The 18,186-nt window shown below is 42.1% G+C and overlaps 1 protein-coding gene across 3 annotated transcripts in view; it reads right to left on the bottom strand.

Moving 5' to 3' along the window:
- PAG1 (phosphoprotein membrane anchor with glycosphingolipid microdomains 1) overlaps positions 1-18,186 on the bottom strand; it is a 101,344-nt gene that overhangs the window by 9,986 nt on the left and 73,172 nt on the right. For 2 of the 3 annotated variants that reach the window (XM_035316604.1, XM_035316605.1), the window contains 3 exons: positions 3,052-3,263; positions 1,237-1,288; positions 615-711 (listed from right to left, as the gene is read on the bottom strand). In XM_035316604.1, the coding sequence (XP_035172495.1) occupies positions 615-711; positions 1,237-1,288; positions 3,052-3,176 (274 nt within the window). In that variant the 5' untranslated portion in view covers positions 3,177-3,263. Of the gene's footprint in view, positions 1-614; positions 712-1,236; positions 1,289-3,051; positions 3,264-9,881; positions 10,008-18,186 lie in introns of those variants that run through there. The other variant, XM_035316606.1, reaches the window with a different exon arrangement.

Raw genomic sequence — 18,186 nt, forward strand, 5'->3', positions numbered from 1 at the left:
AGTGCTGCGCTCTGCACTTGTAGCTAGAACAGCAGTGGTATCACACCAGTGTTGTGTCTGCTGCTGAGCAGTGCTGGCACAGCATCAGGACTCTCTCTAACCCTCCTCAGGGGTGGGCAGAAAGTGAGAAAGAAACATCACCAGGGCAGCTGGCCTAAACCAGCATGCTTTCAGGAGCAGCTTCTGACAGCTGAATGTCTGGTGACTGGTGGCAAGCAGAAATGCTTCCCCCTTCCAGAGGGCATTTCCCTGTGCATTCAGTCACTTGGAGATGTAAGCGTACCCAAACACAAGTCAATGTGTAGGAGCTGCGACAAACTGCAAAAGGAAAGTTTAGAAATTCCTTTGGTTACTTGTCCATGAGGGGTAAAGATTTCATAGCTTAACGTCCAGCTTCACAGAGAGGTTCGAGGGGAGCTGGAAGGAGGGGACGCAGCCCCCGGTGCCACAGCGAGCAGTTGGCTCCCAGCAGCGCTGAACCCAGAGCACTTTGTTTTTAGGTGCAGCTGGGCAAAATATTTTCCAGTGATACTTGACTTTCAATGTATGTGAATCACTTTGAGGGCTCAGCAAAGGAAAGACTGAGAAAAAAAAAAAAAGGAAGTGTTGCTCACCCTCGCCATTGCTGAGCGCCCCGTTCTGCTCGCTGCTGGGGGGTGGCTCCGTGGCCGAGCTCGTGATGGAGTGGCTGAACACCTCCTTCTCGGAAGGCTGCAACACAAAGCAGTGGGATTTAATCAACACGTGGTCAGAACACATGTTTGCATGAACAGATTCACAATGAATTTCATTCTCATCTCAGGAGAGACTCTGACTTGCATGTATTACTGGCAGGAGGGTAAAATCATGGTGATTATACTCAAAGAGTTATTTGTGTCTTTACAGATGTTAAAACAAACAAACAGAAGCATGTCCAGGGTGGTCCCCCTTCCAGACTTTATGGTAGTAGAAAATACCACATCTTCAACCAGTGAGAAGACAGCAGCTGAGAAATGGGTAAACTACACTTGTACTGCAACCCCAGTGAAAGAAAACGGATGAGATATGGAGTGACAGTAAAAGTGCAGATTATTGAGATCAACAGAAGTTGTCCCCGCTTCCTGTTCTGAAACTTTTAAAATTTCTTGTGCTTAACAGTCTTGAAGCTCCTGATGTTTTCCAACCTGCAGTATTTTGCAAGGGGCCTGATGCAAACCAACCCCGAGACGACAGAAACTGCTAGAAATAAACACTTACCACGTTCATCAGATTTTCATGATCTCCATTCTGATGTTTGGACTTCTTTTCCCTTAAGGAAGAGGCAATATAAAATGTTACTACAGATTACACTACTCCACAAATGCCAGTCATTAATAGCTTTTACACACTTGTGGGGAGCAGAACTGTGATTCGCCACAATATTACAAATTCCATAACTGAAAATTATTACAGGGACAGGTAAGGTTTCTGTGTAAGGTCACCTGCCAGATAGAGTGGTGATGAACATATCTGAAGCGGTACAGCAAACACACGCAAGCTTTTTTCTTGTTTAATGTAAGATCACAGTAAGATCGCATGAAGAAGCAGAAGACACTCACAAAATTTATCCTTCTTCCACTCAGGATACTAGTTATAACTAACAATAACCATGAGCAGTTCAAGAAGGCCGACAAACTACACAGCAGCAGAGGCCTTTCAAGATGAATGCTGATTCAATGGTACTTCACAGGACTCCCAATGTGGATTGAATTTCCCATTTCTACCATTTTGGAAATACAGCTCTTATTCTGTCTTTGAGGCAGGACAGACACCTGTAGGATCCCACCCTTTGGAGAGGCTGAACTCAGAGTCAGCAGTGTTTGTGACTCGGTCTCTTGCAGCTCCCTTGGCTTTTAGCTCTCTTCTCTCTGTGAAGGCCTGATGGATCAGATCTACCACTGCGGGGTGAGTGCAGGCTGCCCAGCTCCCTCTCAGCCCAAACGCTGAGTTAGGAAGGCAGAACTACACATGTGTGCTGGAGGGAGGGAGGCATCCCATGAGAAGGGCATCCTGCAGAAAGACGGAGGGGAGGACAGCAGCTGCTGCTTTACCTGCCGCATCTCACTGCACTGCACACTAAACCAGAGGCATAGCAACACAGCTCATGCCTTTTCCTCGTCAGGGACCAGCACTAAGAAGCTGCTCCTGTCCTGCAAACCCCTGCGGACAACTGGATCTTTGCAGAAGACCTCTGCTGGTCTGGCTCTCCCTCCCACATGACACCAAGTTGTGCAGCCCTTCCTCTCCCTTTTCGCTGCTCAGCTCAGCTCTCCCTCATGATTTGTAAAAAAAAAAAAAAATAGCCACATGTGCAGTTTTTCAGAGAGTAAAAGCAAAATTTTTCTGCTTTTATTTCACTATGAGACATTTCCCACTTCTCCAGCTAGTTATAAAGCATCATTTAATACTAGTGCTGGTGTAAAGAAACTATTCAGAACAGATTATTGTCTTTAAAAATGTTTTTAGCTATATTTTTGTGTGTGTGTCTATGTGTGTGTGATCTACTACCCAGAAGAATGTACAGAGCCAAGCTATGCCAAGGGGATCCAGCAGTGATGCACAGGATGGATGGTGCTAGAGCAGAGCTGGCACTGCCACCTGGCACGGCATTGCCATCAATGTCCAAGAAAGCACCTTGCAAGCACTACAGCATTATTCCTTCACACCAAAAATAAATTCTTAGATTATTCCTCTACAGGAGAAAAAACAGTATGAACTGTTTAAATTCAGGTTTGCTCTGAAAACAGATGTTGTGCTGTCAGGCCTGAGATCCCAAATAAATTACCCTGAGGGTAAAAAGCTATCGTAAGCCAACCCACAGACATGTCTGCAGGTGCAAAAGGCAGGGTAGTGTGAATTAACTTATCCCTCTGAAAACACAGAGTGACTACTTTGCATTAACTTACTACAATGTGGTAATTTATTTCTGTACCTAAATCCTCAGTATTTCTTTCTAACTAGTTACTCAGGAAGCTAATCCATGCAGTACTTGACTTGAGAAGTGTTATTGCTTCCTAATCTCCCAAGCCATACCTGTTGCAGCTGGAGCAGAGGAAGATGAGGAAGGTGAGGAATAAGAGTGTTGTCACAGCTGCCAGGCTTCCCCACAGGATGATGTGGACCCGTCCACTGCTGAAGAAGCCACCGTCCGGTCCCATGATACTAGCAGGAGCTGGTGTCACTTGGGGATGGAGAGGTTACTCCTTGGAGAAGGCTGGCATCTGTGCTGAACGCAGCCTCTGTTTCTGCAGAAAGAAGAAGATCTTTGGAAGTTAAAACAGATTTTAAAGATAATGAATCTGACAACTCCAAATCTGACAGGAGAGGTTTTCAAAACCAGATCTTACAAACAAAAGAAAACAAAAAACAAACAAACAAAAACCAGTTTTGACTGCAAGACAGCCAGCCAAAGATATTTTCAGCACTTTCTGATGGTGACATAGAACAAACTTTGTCAAATATTAACACAAGCTGTTATGTATCTACAGTCTCAACATGAATAAAATGTAACACAACATCTCCGTACTCCTACTTTGAAGAAGAAAGTTTATAAATCCATTTCAGGTACCAGAGTAGTCTGTTTTGCAATATTTATTAACTTCATTGAAAAGCAAGCTTTCAAAAACAACTTCTGCAAAGTTAATAAGACAGAATTGCAGCAGGACTTTACCTCCTTCCCTTATCTCTTTCTTGCATGGAATTCAGTGTTTCAAGTACATTGATAAGTAAGTTAGATAAGATTTTAAAAGGAATCCTACAAAAATCTTTCTCAACGTGGACCACATCTAATCTTTTAACCTATATTTCTATGTGAAATACTTTTTTTTTTTTTTTTCTTAATAGTTGGTCTAAAGAGTAGTAACATTGATTTTTTTTTTCTTTTGTCCAACTAAATAGAAGCCTAAGATAACTAATGAGAAAAATAGACACGGTGTTTTCTTAGAACTTGAATAAACACAACTTTTGCTACAGCACAGCAGCCCCTGCAGACAATTCCTGGGTTAACAGCATTTATGAGCCATAAGTTTTGTTATTCAATATGTTCTAAACTTTTGTACATATTGCTAATATAACATACTGTCGACATATGGCAAAATTAAAAAAAAAAAAAAGAAAGAAAAAGAAATATTTTATTCTGCATAGCTGAAGATATCTCTTTCTCCATAATTTAAAAATAAGCAATACCAGGTCAGTTTGCAGACTTTCAGCCTTACTTTGGGATTGATAAACTCTCAGGTAGAATACAATGGTCAAGAAAGGAGTAGTTATCTTATAAAAAAGCACCGCAAACTTAAGATTGAATAATGTCTCAAATTGGCATGAATTACTTTTAAATTCTCAGCTACATTTCTGATGGTGACATAGAACAAACCTTGTCAAATATTAATAGAAAATATAATTTAATTGTATGCATGTATTTGGTTTATGCATGTGAAATGTATGTACAAATGTATATGTATTTTTTACAGTGGCAGAATCACACTTTTTACTAACAAATTCAATTCAGTACCAACATCATATCTGTATCAAAAACCACTATGTCACCATTTTGTTACTAAAATATTATGAGAAAAAAAAGTTTAATTTCTAGAAAAATGCCAGTCATGTCAAAGGAAATCTGTTGAGTCAGCAGAATAAACAATAGCCAAGTTATTTTACTATGTAGAAAGTAATGTTTCTGTTCCCGTGTAAAATTAGTTTATTGATTTCCACCATGCAGGATCAGACTTCTGGACACCTAAAAAGAACCAATTCTAACCAATTTATCCATGGTGAAAACAAATTTTAAGTTATTAATGACATTGCAATAGCTTGAAGAGGTGAGAAACAAACTCAGAATTTATTATTTTTTCTTAGTCATTCTAGCCATGTCCAATTTAACCTGGTCTGCATTCATTGTGGGGAACAGAGAATATGAGGAATAATCTGAAAAAGACCAAAAGATGGAGAAGTTTATGAAAGAATAAAAAAGTTGCTGGTCCTAGAAAGACAGGCTTCAAAGTGCAGGATGTGTTTTACTCATAGTTTTGAGTAGCAATAAGTGCCCAACAGCATTTTAGTTGTCTTTTCTTTCTTTGTTTTCCCAAAAAATAGATATATAAATTTAGAGAACACAAACAAGAAAAAAAATCCTTATTTTTTTTCAAATATTAGACAAAAAATGTAAAAAGAATAGCGATTTCAAAGTATGTTTCTGAAAACAGAAACACTTGGTTATTTGTTTTTCGGAGCAGACATAAAGTTGTCTTGAATGATATTTACTCTGAAGAGCAATACTGTTCTCCTCTCAAAAGACTAAGTGATATGCCAAAAGCTAACACAGCAGGAAAAGTTTCTCTACATATAAGGCTGCTGGTCTTTAAATACAGACGATATTTGATATAAGGAAAGCTAAGGATGCATGGTGTAAAGACGTACAGAAAAGCTACATCCCTTGAAAACGTCAGCACAGTTAGGCAGTTGTGTGATGAGCAGAAGCTTTTTAAGCTGAGCTTAAAAAGAAGTGAGATCACAAAGAGAGCCAAGGGAGAGATATGTGTGAGTGCCAAGAAGAGCAAGACTGAAGCCAGAAATGAGAAAGCCCACCAGGCAGAAGCCAACTGGAGGAAAGCAAGTGACCAAGGACAGAAACTGTACTTGTTCTGCAGTGAAAGGCCAAGAATGCAGACACCAAAGCTTGGATTGTAAATTGAGAGAAAAAGGTCAGAAACGGTCAAGTGCTGTGGCACTTCTAGCTCCTGGAGGAGTTTGGCATCTGTGCCAAAGGACCTGGAAGCTGCTCAACAGTTCTGCTTTAAGTACAGAACAGCAACAAGTAAATATAATTATAATACAAACAAAGCATGCCTATATTCACCCTGTGATGAAGACAGCAGCCTTCTCAGACAGTGCCATCAGAGGACTCATTACTACTGTTCAATGCCTCCCAAACTATGAGGGTAAAACAGTTTTCATTCAGACAGGTGCATTTGGCACAGGAGAGCTTCTGGAAGCTGGACAAGCACACACCAACTACCATGACCAGCCTGGGACAGAAACCTGACAGAGGACATTGAAAATACAACGGACTCGTCTGCTTCCACCTGGGGAATGCTTGGGCACTAAAAGGTTAATGTGTGGTTATTACAGTGGATTTTGGACCTGCTTCAGAAGCTAGCTTTAAGCAGAAACTTACTTGCAATCATGACTATGGAACAAGAAGCTGCTAATGTCAAAAATCTCTTAGACACCTGAAATGGTTAACGCTGCTTTTACAATAAAAAGTTATATCGTGCTGCCCTCTGGTGAAGCTTTCTGTTAGGAGAAAGGTATTTGTGCCTGCTGTCCTCACGGCGATGGCTCTTGTGATGGTGCTTCAGAGGTGAACACAACCCTGCTGCTAAGGATGGAGCTTCACAGAGTCTGTCATCTGCCTGGCTCGAAAAGATATCCTGCTATCACCTTTGAAAGACTGTCAGACTTGAATAGCTTAACATTGCGGGAAGACACCACTGGGACAGAATAATGGTCAGCTGAACTGGCTTTTTTCAGTATGTGAAGATCTTTGAAGATGAAGATTTCTTTAGCTGTACTCTTTCCAGAAAAAGGCAAGGGTATCTTTCTTCAGAAATCTCAAATTACTGATGACACCAAACTCAAAAAAGAAAAAAATAATAAATAAAGGCAGACCTGGGATACCTGGATAAGAGAACTTATTTCATCCAGGGCAAAGTGCCAATGATGGCTTGCGTTCACATTTCAAAATCATTACCAGTTCAGAAAACTATTTCTTACGTTATATTGAATAGAATTTCTCCTCCTTGTTGGAACTTACTCTTGCTTTTTAGACATCAATATTTACCATTAGTGGAATCTATATGACAAATAACATCCATAGCCATTTCTTCAAAATTGCACTTAAATGCACAATTATGTTTGTAGTTTCAGAAAGACAGATATTTCATTACATGACCCACACTTTTACTGTGAATAATGTGTTATTTTTCCTTACAAGTGCTGTAGGGATAAAACACAGCTCAGGCATTTCAGAGTGAGGACAGAAGGGTACAATGTGCAAGCAATTTCAGCGTGAGATATACAAAACAGCATGGGAAGGTTGCAATTTTTGGGAGTGCGTAGAGTGAGAACTTCAGCTCATGAGGGAGCTGCTGCAAAAGCTTGGATCAAGACCTGGACTCCTTTAAAACCTGGGGACGGCCAGATCCTGTGCATGCAGAGCTGGTGGCCTAGGAGGCACGGCAGGAGATGGCGGCATGTCCCCATGCCTGCTGCCAGGGCTGAGGCTCTCCATGGGCACTTCTCCCACCAACCATGCCCTTGGTGTCCTATCACTGCTTCTGGGCTTCGCAAGCATTTCATTCATGTCTTGTTACAAACCACATTAGGCCCATGTTTCAAACAGTTTCCATGGGGAAATGGGCAGGAAAAGCCGATGGCTTCGTGTTTCTGGTTTCCTTAATGAATTATAGATAGAGCCTAGGCAAGGGAAGAAATTGTTCTGACAACTGAATGACTTTGGATGTGAGAACCCAAACACGAGAGGACAGGAGAGACACTGGGATGGCTCAGGGATCACAGCTCTCTGTCGTGAGCTGTCAGACCAGGAGCTTCGTGGGCCTGCCCTCTGTGCTGAGCTTCCCTCAGGCTGCAAGGCCTCCTCGCACTCACTTCTCCTGCCTGCTCCTCCCATTTCCAGTACCTCCAGTTACTATGATAGCATTGCTAAACTATGAAACAGGTTAGTCACATCATTTGGGTTGGAAGATCCCCTCCACCCTACTAGTGCAGACCTAGGAGGGACTGGGGAGAGTGGGGAAGAAGGCCTTGCAGGTGTGAGTATCATCATGGATGTAGCTCCCTGTATCCTTTAGTGCTGTCTGGAGGTGGCTCCTCAGTGTTTCCTTTCTGCTGCTTGCCACAGCTGGTGGACTCCTGATAGCAAAACTTCATACAATGCTCAAAGTTTGAGCATCAGGGCATCTCTGCATGGGCAAAATAATTAGGCCAAACTTTTCACAGGTATCTCCTACTGCAGATCCTGGCTTGAATCTGTCTGCAGAAGGCAGTGGGAGTTCTGCTCAAGATCACATCCACAACAGTAAATTAAACATATCTGGGATAATTGCCATGTATTGGAGCAAATTGGCATGGCACAGTTTGTGTCCATAATGTTAAACTTACTTTTTCCCCATAAAATGGTGGTTGTCCACCAACCTGCCCACCAGGACTGGTCCCTGGCCTGAGCTAACTCCTGAGCTGTGCTTGGTATATCAGTTTGGGAAAGAGCCATTTGACTGCAGGCAAAAGTACACTTCTGGCTACTCTAACTTGTTAAAAACTGATCCTTCCTATCTCAGACTGAGAATCTGAATATAGTGGGTCCTTTTGACCTCATGCCCCTGTGATAGAAATCCTCCTCTTCTCCCAGCACTCCTCCACCACACAGTGTGCCCACCTTTCTACCCAGCCCGGCTCTCCTCATTAGTTTCTAGCTCCTCTCTGTCCCCTTAATACCTACTTCTGTTTGCTGCCTGAGGCAATCACCTCAGCTATAAGTGACAAAAACAATGCTAAGATAGCAATAAGCATGCATGGGTACCTAACAAAGTAAGTATAAAGACATGGAAATTTTATCAAAAAGAGAAAATTCAGATAATCCACAGGCATTTCTACATTAAAATAGATTACACTATAGTACAGCCTGAATACAAAAACATTATCCTTGCTTTAAACTGGTGCTAGGTACTTAAGAGTAATTACACACTATTAAATGCTTCTGGAGACAACAGGCAACTACCGTCTACGCTGAGGTCCTGCCTGCAGAAACTCTCCTTACACCACTATGACACCAGAATCAAGACTGTGAGGCTTCTGCAAATGCACTGTAGAAAAGTTGTATGACCAATCTGTGCTAGTTTTTCTGCACCTGTCTTATAGTGTTTCAGCTTCTAGTTCGTTATGTGTAGAGCCAGTACTGAACTATGCAAACATTAAGACCAAGATCATGTTTTTCACTGTCGAATGCATTTCACTTTTGGGGTTGCTGTGCACTAAATTAGAACAAGTCCTTCCCTATGACAGATTAACACTGTCCTAGTGCAGTTGCATTTTGAGCTACTTGGCTTGGCAGCACCCGTGTAACTGGAACAGTTGAAGACAAAAAGACACGTCTTATTGCAAGCAGTTGGGAACTGCTACAGCAGACCAGATGTGCACATAATTAAGGGCTGGTCCTGAAAGCCTCATGCTGGAAAGAATTACTGACATGGACTACAGCGCTGCTGTAGGCTGTCAGACGAGCCTTGCTGAGGCTGTGCATGCCGTAAGCCTTCAAAATATGTTTCTGCTTTGTGAAACAGCAGAATGATGAGGTCCTGATCTAATCCCCCACTGTATCTACTTTTACAGAAATCACTACTGGCTTATCAAAGATCTGTGTGTGCTGTATAATGCAAAAACAGACCCCAGACAAAACCGAGCAGTCCCAAACTACCTGTCACTTTTAACCCCTTTTAAGCATTAATACCTCCTGAAGAGAAACCAAGTCTCTCTGAAACCATCTGTCCATGGCATCACAGAAATCATTTAAAAAGGCCTGCATCTCAGTAAATGCTGACCTACATGGCCACCCGCGCTCAACTCACCCGTGCTGTGTCAGAACTTGTCACCTAAGGTCAACATATTCAAAGTTGAACTGACTTCTATATTTTACTCTCTATTCCTATTAGAATTTTAGCAATTCACAAACTCAGAGCCATCACCAAGTATCTTTTCTTTCCTTATGCATTGTTCCCAATTCCACAACCTCCAGGCACTGAACATCATAAAATCTCCCTTCTGAATCTCCCATCAGAAACCTGTACCTCTGCCTCAGGTGTATTCCAGCTTGAGCAGTATCACGCCGTGCTTCCTCGCTTCCCTCTGCCTGGCCTTCCTTCTTCTTCTCACTTCTTCACAGCCTGCCTCCCCTCTGAAGCTCCCGTTTCCCAACCCTCCCTATGCTCCCAGTGGTCCTAATTGCACACAAGCCTGCATCGTAGGCACTTCCTCTCCTCAGAAAGACATTCTGGAAAGCGGGAAAAATCAAGGCAGTTATATGAACAGTTAAGCACATGAATTCAAGAGCTTGCTTCAAGTCAGCAGAATAGTTTCTGTTAAAAAGGTGAAGTTTAGAAAATAAGAGAAATTTTGTTATTCAGAAAACAAGAGCAAGGTTTTCTAGCCGACTGTAGAACTGTATTTTCAAAGGAGGGTGAGCATAATTGCATGTGAATGTGCCTATGTCCCAGCAAAGCAGAGCCTGCAACCAGGGGTTAATAAATGTGCATAATTACACACCTAATGTGTCACGTAGCTAGCACTGTTATTTGCCACATCCACAAGGTCTTTCTGTGTGTAAGCCATACACTCACAAATCTCTGCTGAAGGTATCTGATGCTATAAATCAGGTCCTACACAAACATTACTTCAAACTAACAGCCTAGAGCTCACAAATTCATGCCAGGGTGGGTGACAACATTACCCCTGTGTCACTGATAAGAGAACTACCCGTTACCGGCCCTGCAAACCCCCCAGCACAAGCTGGGACAAACCAGTGCTGAGGACAGAGCTTTCAAGCGCAGAGCCCTGGCAGCTGCTGGGGAAGAAACTGATAATGAAGCCTCTGTGAAACAGCTCGCAGGAACTCCACTGCATATTTTCTCCAGGCTTTAGCAGCCAAGTAATGACTGTCTTGAATGCTCCAGCAGAAAAGCTTTATCTGATGAGTGACCATGCCAAAGACTACAGCTTAATTGTAGCATATTATTCTCTTTCCCACACCCCCACACTATCCCATATTGCTTTCTGGCTGCAGTGAGGTAATTAGACCACGATTGCTGCATACTTTAGAGCATATAGAAATGAAAGCTGTCTTTGTGAAGTTTTTTCCAGCTCTGACACTATTATTCCTGATAGCTTTGCTTGCTTTTCCGGGAACTAGATGTTATTTCTTATTAAACACAGCCTGTTTATAATTGCACTTTGCTGGTTATAATTCTACCATGCCAAGTGCCCTTTTAGCCTTTGCAGTGCAACAACACTCTGCATGAACTGGTTCGAGCAAACCGTTTGCAAACTCAGGTAATAATAATGGAAATGGAATTAACTCAGAAAGTAGGCACACACAGAGACTGCCTCTGCGATCTGACCTAAAAGACCTCTAAACTCCATGGCAATCTTATCCATTTTTCAAACTGATGTCTCAGTCAGGCTCATGAAACACAGTTGAGAGACAGTACTTTTCCACAGGCTACCTCCAACTTCCAAAAGACCCTGAACTTTTAAAGATATGGAAGCTCGCAAAGTATGCAGTAGCAAAACACAATGCTCTGATTGTCTGTGATGAAGTGCTGCCACAGAAGTGGGATGCTTTTTAAAGAAAGACTACTACATAGGGTGGATTTCAACTTAGATGTGTTTGAATCTCTAAAACCAGGCTTCTGCTCACTCAGACACTATCTAAAGGATCTGAGCTGAGAGGTCTCACCTCTGTACTTATCACAGGAGAACATTAGATGAATTTCAGTGACTAGATACTTTTACATTGGTAAAATTTTAGTACATATAATGAGATTAACTATACCTGAACTGAGAACTTTCAAAAATGTCTTGTATCAAAATGTCTGGATATTAGGGCCTTTTAATGCGTCATGAGTGAGATCCCCCCCCAAACTGAAGCACACCAAAATCATTCCAGTTTTGAAAAACCTGAACAAAATAATTTTTAAACTAAAAAACCCGCATTACTGAGTGCCAACACTAGCATATAGTTTAAAACTTGGAAAGAAAGGAGTGTTCAAGGGAAGCCAAGGGAAAGTCCATGGAGGTAATGCACAAATTCCATGAGAAAGGCTTGCTATATTTAAGATTAAATGATCTCAGAGAAAAAGGAATTAGTGAGAATTGAGCTGTGTAATATCCTGCAATATTAGAAGTAGCAGCCAGTCACTTAGCTTAGTGGCAGACAAATTTAAAGAAAGAAAGGTGTTCACATTGTCATGCATTTTTTAAAGTTGAAGATCTACTTCAGGTTCAAATTTCTTCATTCAGAAAAGTCATTTTTCAACTTAGCATTTGCATTTCATTAGAAATGCCAGTTTTTCTCTTAATTCAGCGCACATATGCAAGACCTTCTGCATTGCTACAGATCCTGAAGAGTTTATGTTTTATCTAGATAAGGCCAATGCAGCACACTAGAGAATCTTTGTGTAAATTACTTCTTTCTCATGAAAAAAGCCCAAGACAGAGCAGGACTGGATGGCTGTTGAAGAGACCTTTGGCAGAGATGAGAACTGATCCCCAACACTTGGAGTCCCCAGCCAGTGCCATATTTACATCATCTTTCTTTTCTCCTTCCAGGTTGGAAACACTGGTCTCCTGCTGTTGTACCATTTCATTGCAATTTCTCTCCAAGACGGGCACAGAGATTTCATTCTGTTGTTCCTACTGGAAAAGCTGGGTGGGGAAGGAGCTGGGGAAAATGCAAACGATGACTTGCCTGTGATATTCCAGCACATCCCGTGGCATCCCCTCCACACCAAGGCGCACACAGTGTCCCATTTGCCAGCCGGAGCAGCGTGGGGTAATGAGATAAAACCAATCAAACTAATTCCTTCCCCAACACAGCTTGCTGGCATTTTTTTTCTCCAGCTCTCCTGCTGCGAAGAGCAAAATATAAAACTCTGGACTTGATCCCAATGGACTGAGGCAATAAAAGCTAATCTGCAGTCCTACGGGAATGATCCATGAGCAGGGTTCCCTCCACGCACACCCAAACCCCTCGCTCCCTCCTCCACAGCAAATACGATTATAAGATCTAATGAGCTGCAACTAATGCAATTCTGAACATCTTCACAGCTAATGGAAAACAGGTCTTCTCCTTCGAGGTTTAATTGAGATGTTTGGTTCATACATGACGGAAAAGAATCTCCCCATAAAGCCATGCATAAATACTGCATTTATGTATCCAGCAAAGACAGCTGTCTGTCAAATTTTTCATCTCTTTCTCCTGATGGCTGGATATTTGATGGTGAGATCTGTGCTGAAGAGCTGTCCAGGAAAATATCTGTGATGGGAAATGGACTTCACAAAAGAAATGGACTTCTCATGTCATTTCAAGGAAAATCACTAGTCTGAATGTTATCTACTAACCACCACTTTGCAATCTGAACTTGGAATAAACAGAGCATTTCCTCAATAAGAATAACTCTTAACTCCTAGTAAAAATTCACCCCTTGCTTCTTTAGCAAGAATCAGAAGACAGAATTGGGCCTATAGCTTGGAAACTTGAATTTGTTCATTCTGACATTTCCCCCTTCCTCCAGTCTGCTCTTTCTGCTGCCTGTTAGCATCATTTTTTTCTGCAATTTAAGAATCACCGATGCTGTGAGACTTCCCCTGCCTCTGTGCTTTCCCCTGTTACTATCATTAGCACGACTTTAGCAGGAAGACCTACGACGTGTAGCACTGCAGAGATAAAGACAAGTACATCAATCCCGCTGCAGAAAGTTTTACCACTACTTTGAGCGACGAACTGCCAAAGCATTATGACAGACAAGCAATTGCTGGTAGGCGAGACTTGTGGAGCATCACAGCACTTCCCACAATCAATAACCAGCCTGCCTTTTCTTCTCCCATTTTTCGCTTTTGTGCTGACCCAATCGTTACTTTCTTCCCCCAAAGAAATTGGTCTTGTTAAGGCTTTGAGGGTGAAGAATAAGACAGGAATTTGATGAAAACTGAGATCAGATACAGGATAACTGTTCTCCAGGGAGAGGAGAGAAAGTCAAAACAGAGCCGGCAAGAGGAAGAGTAGTCTTGCAGTGATGATATACGAGGGGAAAAGCGGCTTGAAAGGTATGTGTGGCTGGCCGGCAGTATCTACCTCTTAATTAGAGCCTTTCAGCTGCGCAGATGTGACCACGGCACGGACACACACATGCAGCTGCACCTGTCTCCACCTGCACACATGCCATGAAAGCAGCCTCTCCTTCTGCTCCCACACGACCAGGAAATGACTTTACCAAGCAGTGTTTCACCTGCTTTATCCTTGTTCTTTGAACAATGTGCCAAGCTCAGGCCTGCTCTAATGCCCTCCTGAGTATGGCTTATTTTAATGGATAAGCTAACACTGATGGGGAACCAACACCTTTTCATCCTTTTCCATTGCTTAGGGAGACAATTTTATTGTAATCAGATTCTGCAGACGGAAAACAGTTTAATGGGGCAGTTTTGAAAAGAAAGCATCCACCGATCAAGAGGGTGACCGCTAGTTATTGAAAGCTGAAACACTTACAGGTTAACTTGATGGCAGCAACAGCAAATTAATTTTTGCTTTTGTTGAAAGATTTTCTTGACTATGACGAAGAGCTGGCTAACTGCCTGAAAAGCAGAGGTCATGCAGCTCTCTGTTTTCTTTGATGCAGTATCTAGTTGATGTGCTACTTTCAGAAAAACAACTGTGACATCCTTTTAGAGAACCCTTTTTGGATTTTCAGCTGACAAGTAACACATGACCATAGACCTTGGTTTGGAACAGCTATTAAACTACTTGTCTTTCTATTTCAATGAGTTATTCAACCAGCAAGATAAACACACGCCTATGTTTGGCTGAAAGAAAGCAAAAACAACAGAGAGACTCCGCTTACTTTTTCCCAGTTTCACAAGCCTAAAAATAGCAGAGGGGAGCTAATGGATTTTATGTGGACAAGAATTAGAACCCAGATTGGTGAGGGGGAGTTTATTCTTAGAAAAATCCCTCATTTTGGAGTTGTTACACACAGGCATGTGCTGACCCAAATAGATCGTGGCTCCTATCATTCCCTAGTGCATTCAAACAGATAAAATGCTGATGTGAACCAAAAACGTTTTGGGAAAACAGCAAGCAAAATCTGCATGGAAACTGCCAGAAAAAGAAAAAGCACAGCAGCTGGTACACAAATGCTAACAGGCAAAGACAGAACTGCTGGCAAACACATGTGAAGTGAAAGCAAGGAAAAGACGAAATGATGATGAAAAATTCAAAGGTCTGCCTGCATGGGTGGAGAAAATAAGCCAGTCACCATGGAATACCTACTGCTGTCTTGGAAAGATAGCCATTTGAGCTGCTTCAGGATGCCCAATTTATTCCAGAATGCTAGTGCTGCCCAGTGATGGAGCCTCAGGGACACTGGTTTTCCCCTGATGCATTTTTCTGGCTTGGCTTTGCAGATACGATAGTGGAGATGGACAACTTGATGCGGGAATGGCAGGAGTTTGGTGCCCCTCTGGCATGGCAGCTGGAGGCCAGCCAGGATAGCCTACAGCGTTTAAAGCCTGCCTCTTGATGCCTGCCTTGGGGTGACCTCCATTGCTCTGCAGCCTCTGCTGACAGCACTGGCTCATGGCACACGCAGAGGCTTTGAGCACTACAGGGAACTCCCCACGACACCCACGGCACGTGGATGTGGCTGGCAGAGACAGCGCAGAACCCATGGGGAATGCTCGTGCTTCCCAAATACTGATAAGAAACCAGGAAAAACATCCCAGGGCATCCCAAATGCTTCTGGGCGGGCAGCTGAGGGTGGCCCTGGTCTCTGCTACAGTGAGGCTAGAAGGTGCCTGTAGGCACTGCCTGAAATTTGGGAGTCTTAATTTGCAGTTGAATCTCATACATAAGTGTTAAACGGGTACAAACATCTTCCTCTACAATCATTTCCTACATAAATGCTGAATACTATTAGCACTAAGTCCTTGTTGGAAAGCAATAAGGATTCATGTAGGGATGAAACATTTTTGTCCAGTATCAAAAGAACTATTTTCTGCAAGCAGAACAATGCCAGAGCATCACAGTCCTTCCAGCTGGCAAAACCAAAAGGGAATAACCAGATTTTCCAAAATGTTCAGTACCACAGACCCTATAATGTTTAATTATCTGATGATGCTTAGGACTCGGGGTAGAGAAGAGAAGAAGTGAATAAAACCACATGAATCTGGCCATCATCTAAATACTTAAGACCCATCTGCGGAGCACCAATGTGTGTGCCCATACCAACATTGTGTTAAACATCCCCATGCAGTTACAGAATACATGTGTAAGCATGGGATTAACAAACAACTGTCAAAAGGCCCTCATTCAGAAACAAAAGAAAACACATTCTTCTCCCTTTGTGAACCTTTTAAAATGAAGTATTCATTTCCCTGCAATTTTTCCCCACTAAAATTTTGTTACTCTAAAGAGATAGGTATGCAGGGACCTTCTGGCCCAATTCTGTTCTCATATAAAAGCTGAAAACAGAAAGTGGTCCCATCTCTGGAAGTAAGTGCAACTGCATGTTTCTTTTTATTTAAAGCACCATTAACATAAGTATCCACATGCTAAAATATTAAAACTGCAATAGAGGTTATTATTTGCTCAACCAATTTACATACAAATAAAATAAATGATAAAGCTTTTTATTATTCAATTAGAGAGACCAGAAAAAGATTACAATGTTATAAGAAAAAGCAGACACCTTAGAAAATAATACAAAAGTATTCCTGCTGCAACTGAGTTCCCAGGACTTTCAGAATTTTAAGTCAAGTCATGGACTTATTTTGTAGGCTGTTCTGTCTTTGTCTTTATTATCGGTGTGCTGCTATGAAAAAATATCCAGATACCCTGTGGTTAGTGCTAAGCATTAGTTACTATCTTGTGAAAGCAAGTTGAAACTTAAATGTCAGCCTTCAGTGTAAATCAGCTGAGATTTAGTCTCTTCCCAGAGTAAATCTATTATACCTCAGTAAATAGATAGGATATAAATAAAGGAGGAGCTCGGCAGAGTTTAAAATAGGAATTGCCACTGTATTAACAGGCTTATGGGCAATGTTACTTAGAAGTATTTGTTTTAAAGTCTCAGCAGGCTCGTCCTGATGCCTATGGTGTAAAGCCATCTGCTGAACAGACAGAATCGATCTCTGAGTGTGTCCTGCTTGGTTTGTAAATTTACCTACTGTGACTAAGTACATAACTCATTATTAAAAACAGTCAGACCTGATCTTTCCTGAGGGTAAACTAATGCTTCTCATCATCCTTTTGAAAAAAATAAAAATAAAAAAAGCATGCAGGAGATAAGGAATAGGTAAGGCATTTAAATGAGACATTATTTGAAAGGTTTACTCCCATAGCCTGACTCAACATGCAAATGTGAACTCCCAATCAACTTTGCAAGAGAATTATAATTCATAATTGGCATTCTAAAGCATTTTCACAAAGCTGTGTAAATATTGACTAATTAGCCACACAAGAAGCCTGTGGGGTAGGTGAGTAAGTACACCAACCCTCTTCCATATCTGAGCAATATACTGGCCTCTCCTGCAGAGGGGACTGAGCGCGTGGGGAGGTTTCCAGCCCCATTCCCTTTGCCAGCCCACGTTGCTCTGACCTCTGATGTGTCACCTGCTCCTCTGCTCTGAAGATTGGATGAGATCAGCTCTATTTTAGCAGAGCTCTGAAAATAGTGGGCAAACCTCAGTTCTTCATCCAAAAGTCCCATTAAAAACCAACCAACCAACCAAACAACCAAACAACAACAACAACAAACAACAACAACAACAACAACAAAAAACCCTTGTTATTCGAATGTCAAAATAAAACCTGAGGATTTGATCTAACTACATGCATTATTTACCTGATGATGGTCACCCATTCTACTTGAGGAACACTCCAACAGTGTAGTGCACAATTATGGCCTACTCCTAGAAACAAAGTATGAGTAGGATACTTTTAACTAAATTTTAGAGACTTCTTCATGTGTGTACTAAGACACTCCTTTACTTAAAAATCAGTGAACTCTTCCTCAACAAGGTTCAATTAGGCCACTGCAAAGTCCTGCATATGGGTTGGAGCAATCCCAAGTACACGTATAGGCTGGGCGGTGAGTGGATTAAGAGCAGTACTGCAGAGAAGTACCTGGGAATACTGGTGGAAGAAAGGCTTGACATGAGCCAGCAATGTGTGCTTGCAGCCCAGAAAGCCAACCGTATCCTGGGCTGCATCAAAAGCAGCGTGGCCAGCAGGGCGAGGGAGGGGATTATCTCCCTCTGCTCCCCTTGTGAGAGGACCCCACCTGGAGTGCTGTGCTCAGTGCTGTGGTCCCCAACACAAGAAAG

The sequence above is a fragment of the Oxyura jamaicensis genome, chromosome 2 (assembly GCF_011077185.1).
Source record: "Oxyura jamaicensis isolate SHBP4307 breed ruddy duck chromosome 2, BPBGC_Ojam_1.0, whole genome shotgun sequence".
Lineage (NCBI taxonomy): Eukaryota > Metazoa > Chordata > Aves > Anseriformes > Anatidae > Oxyura > Oxyura jamaicensis.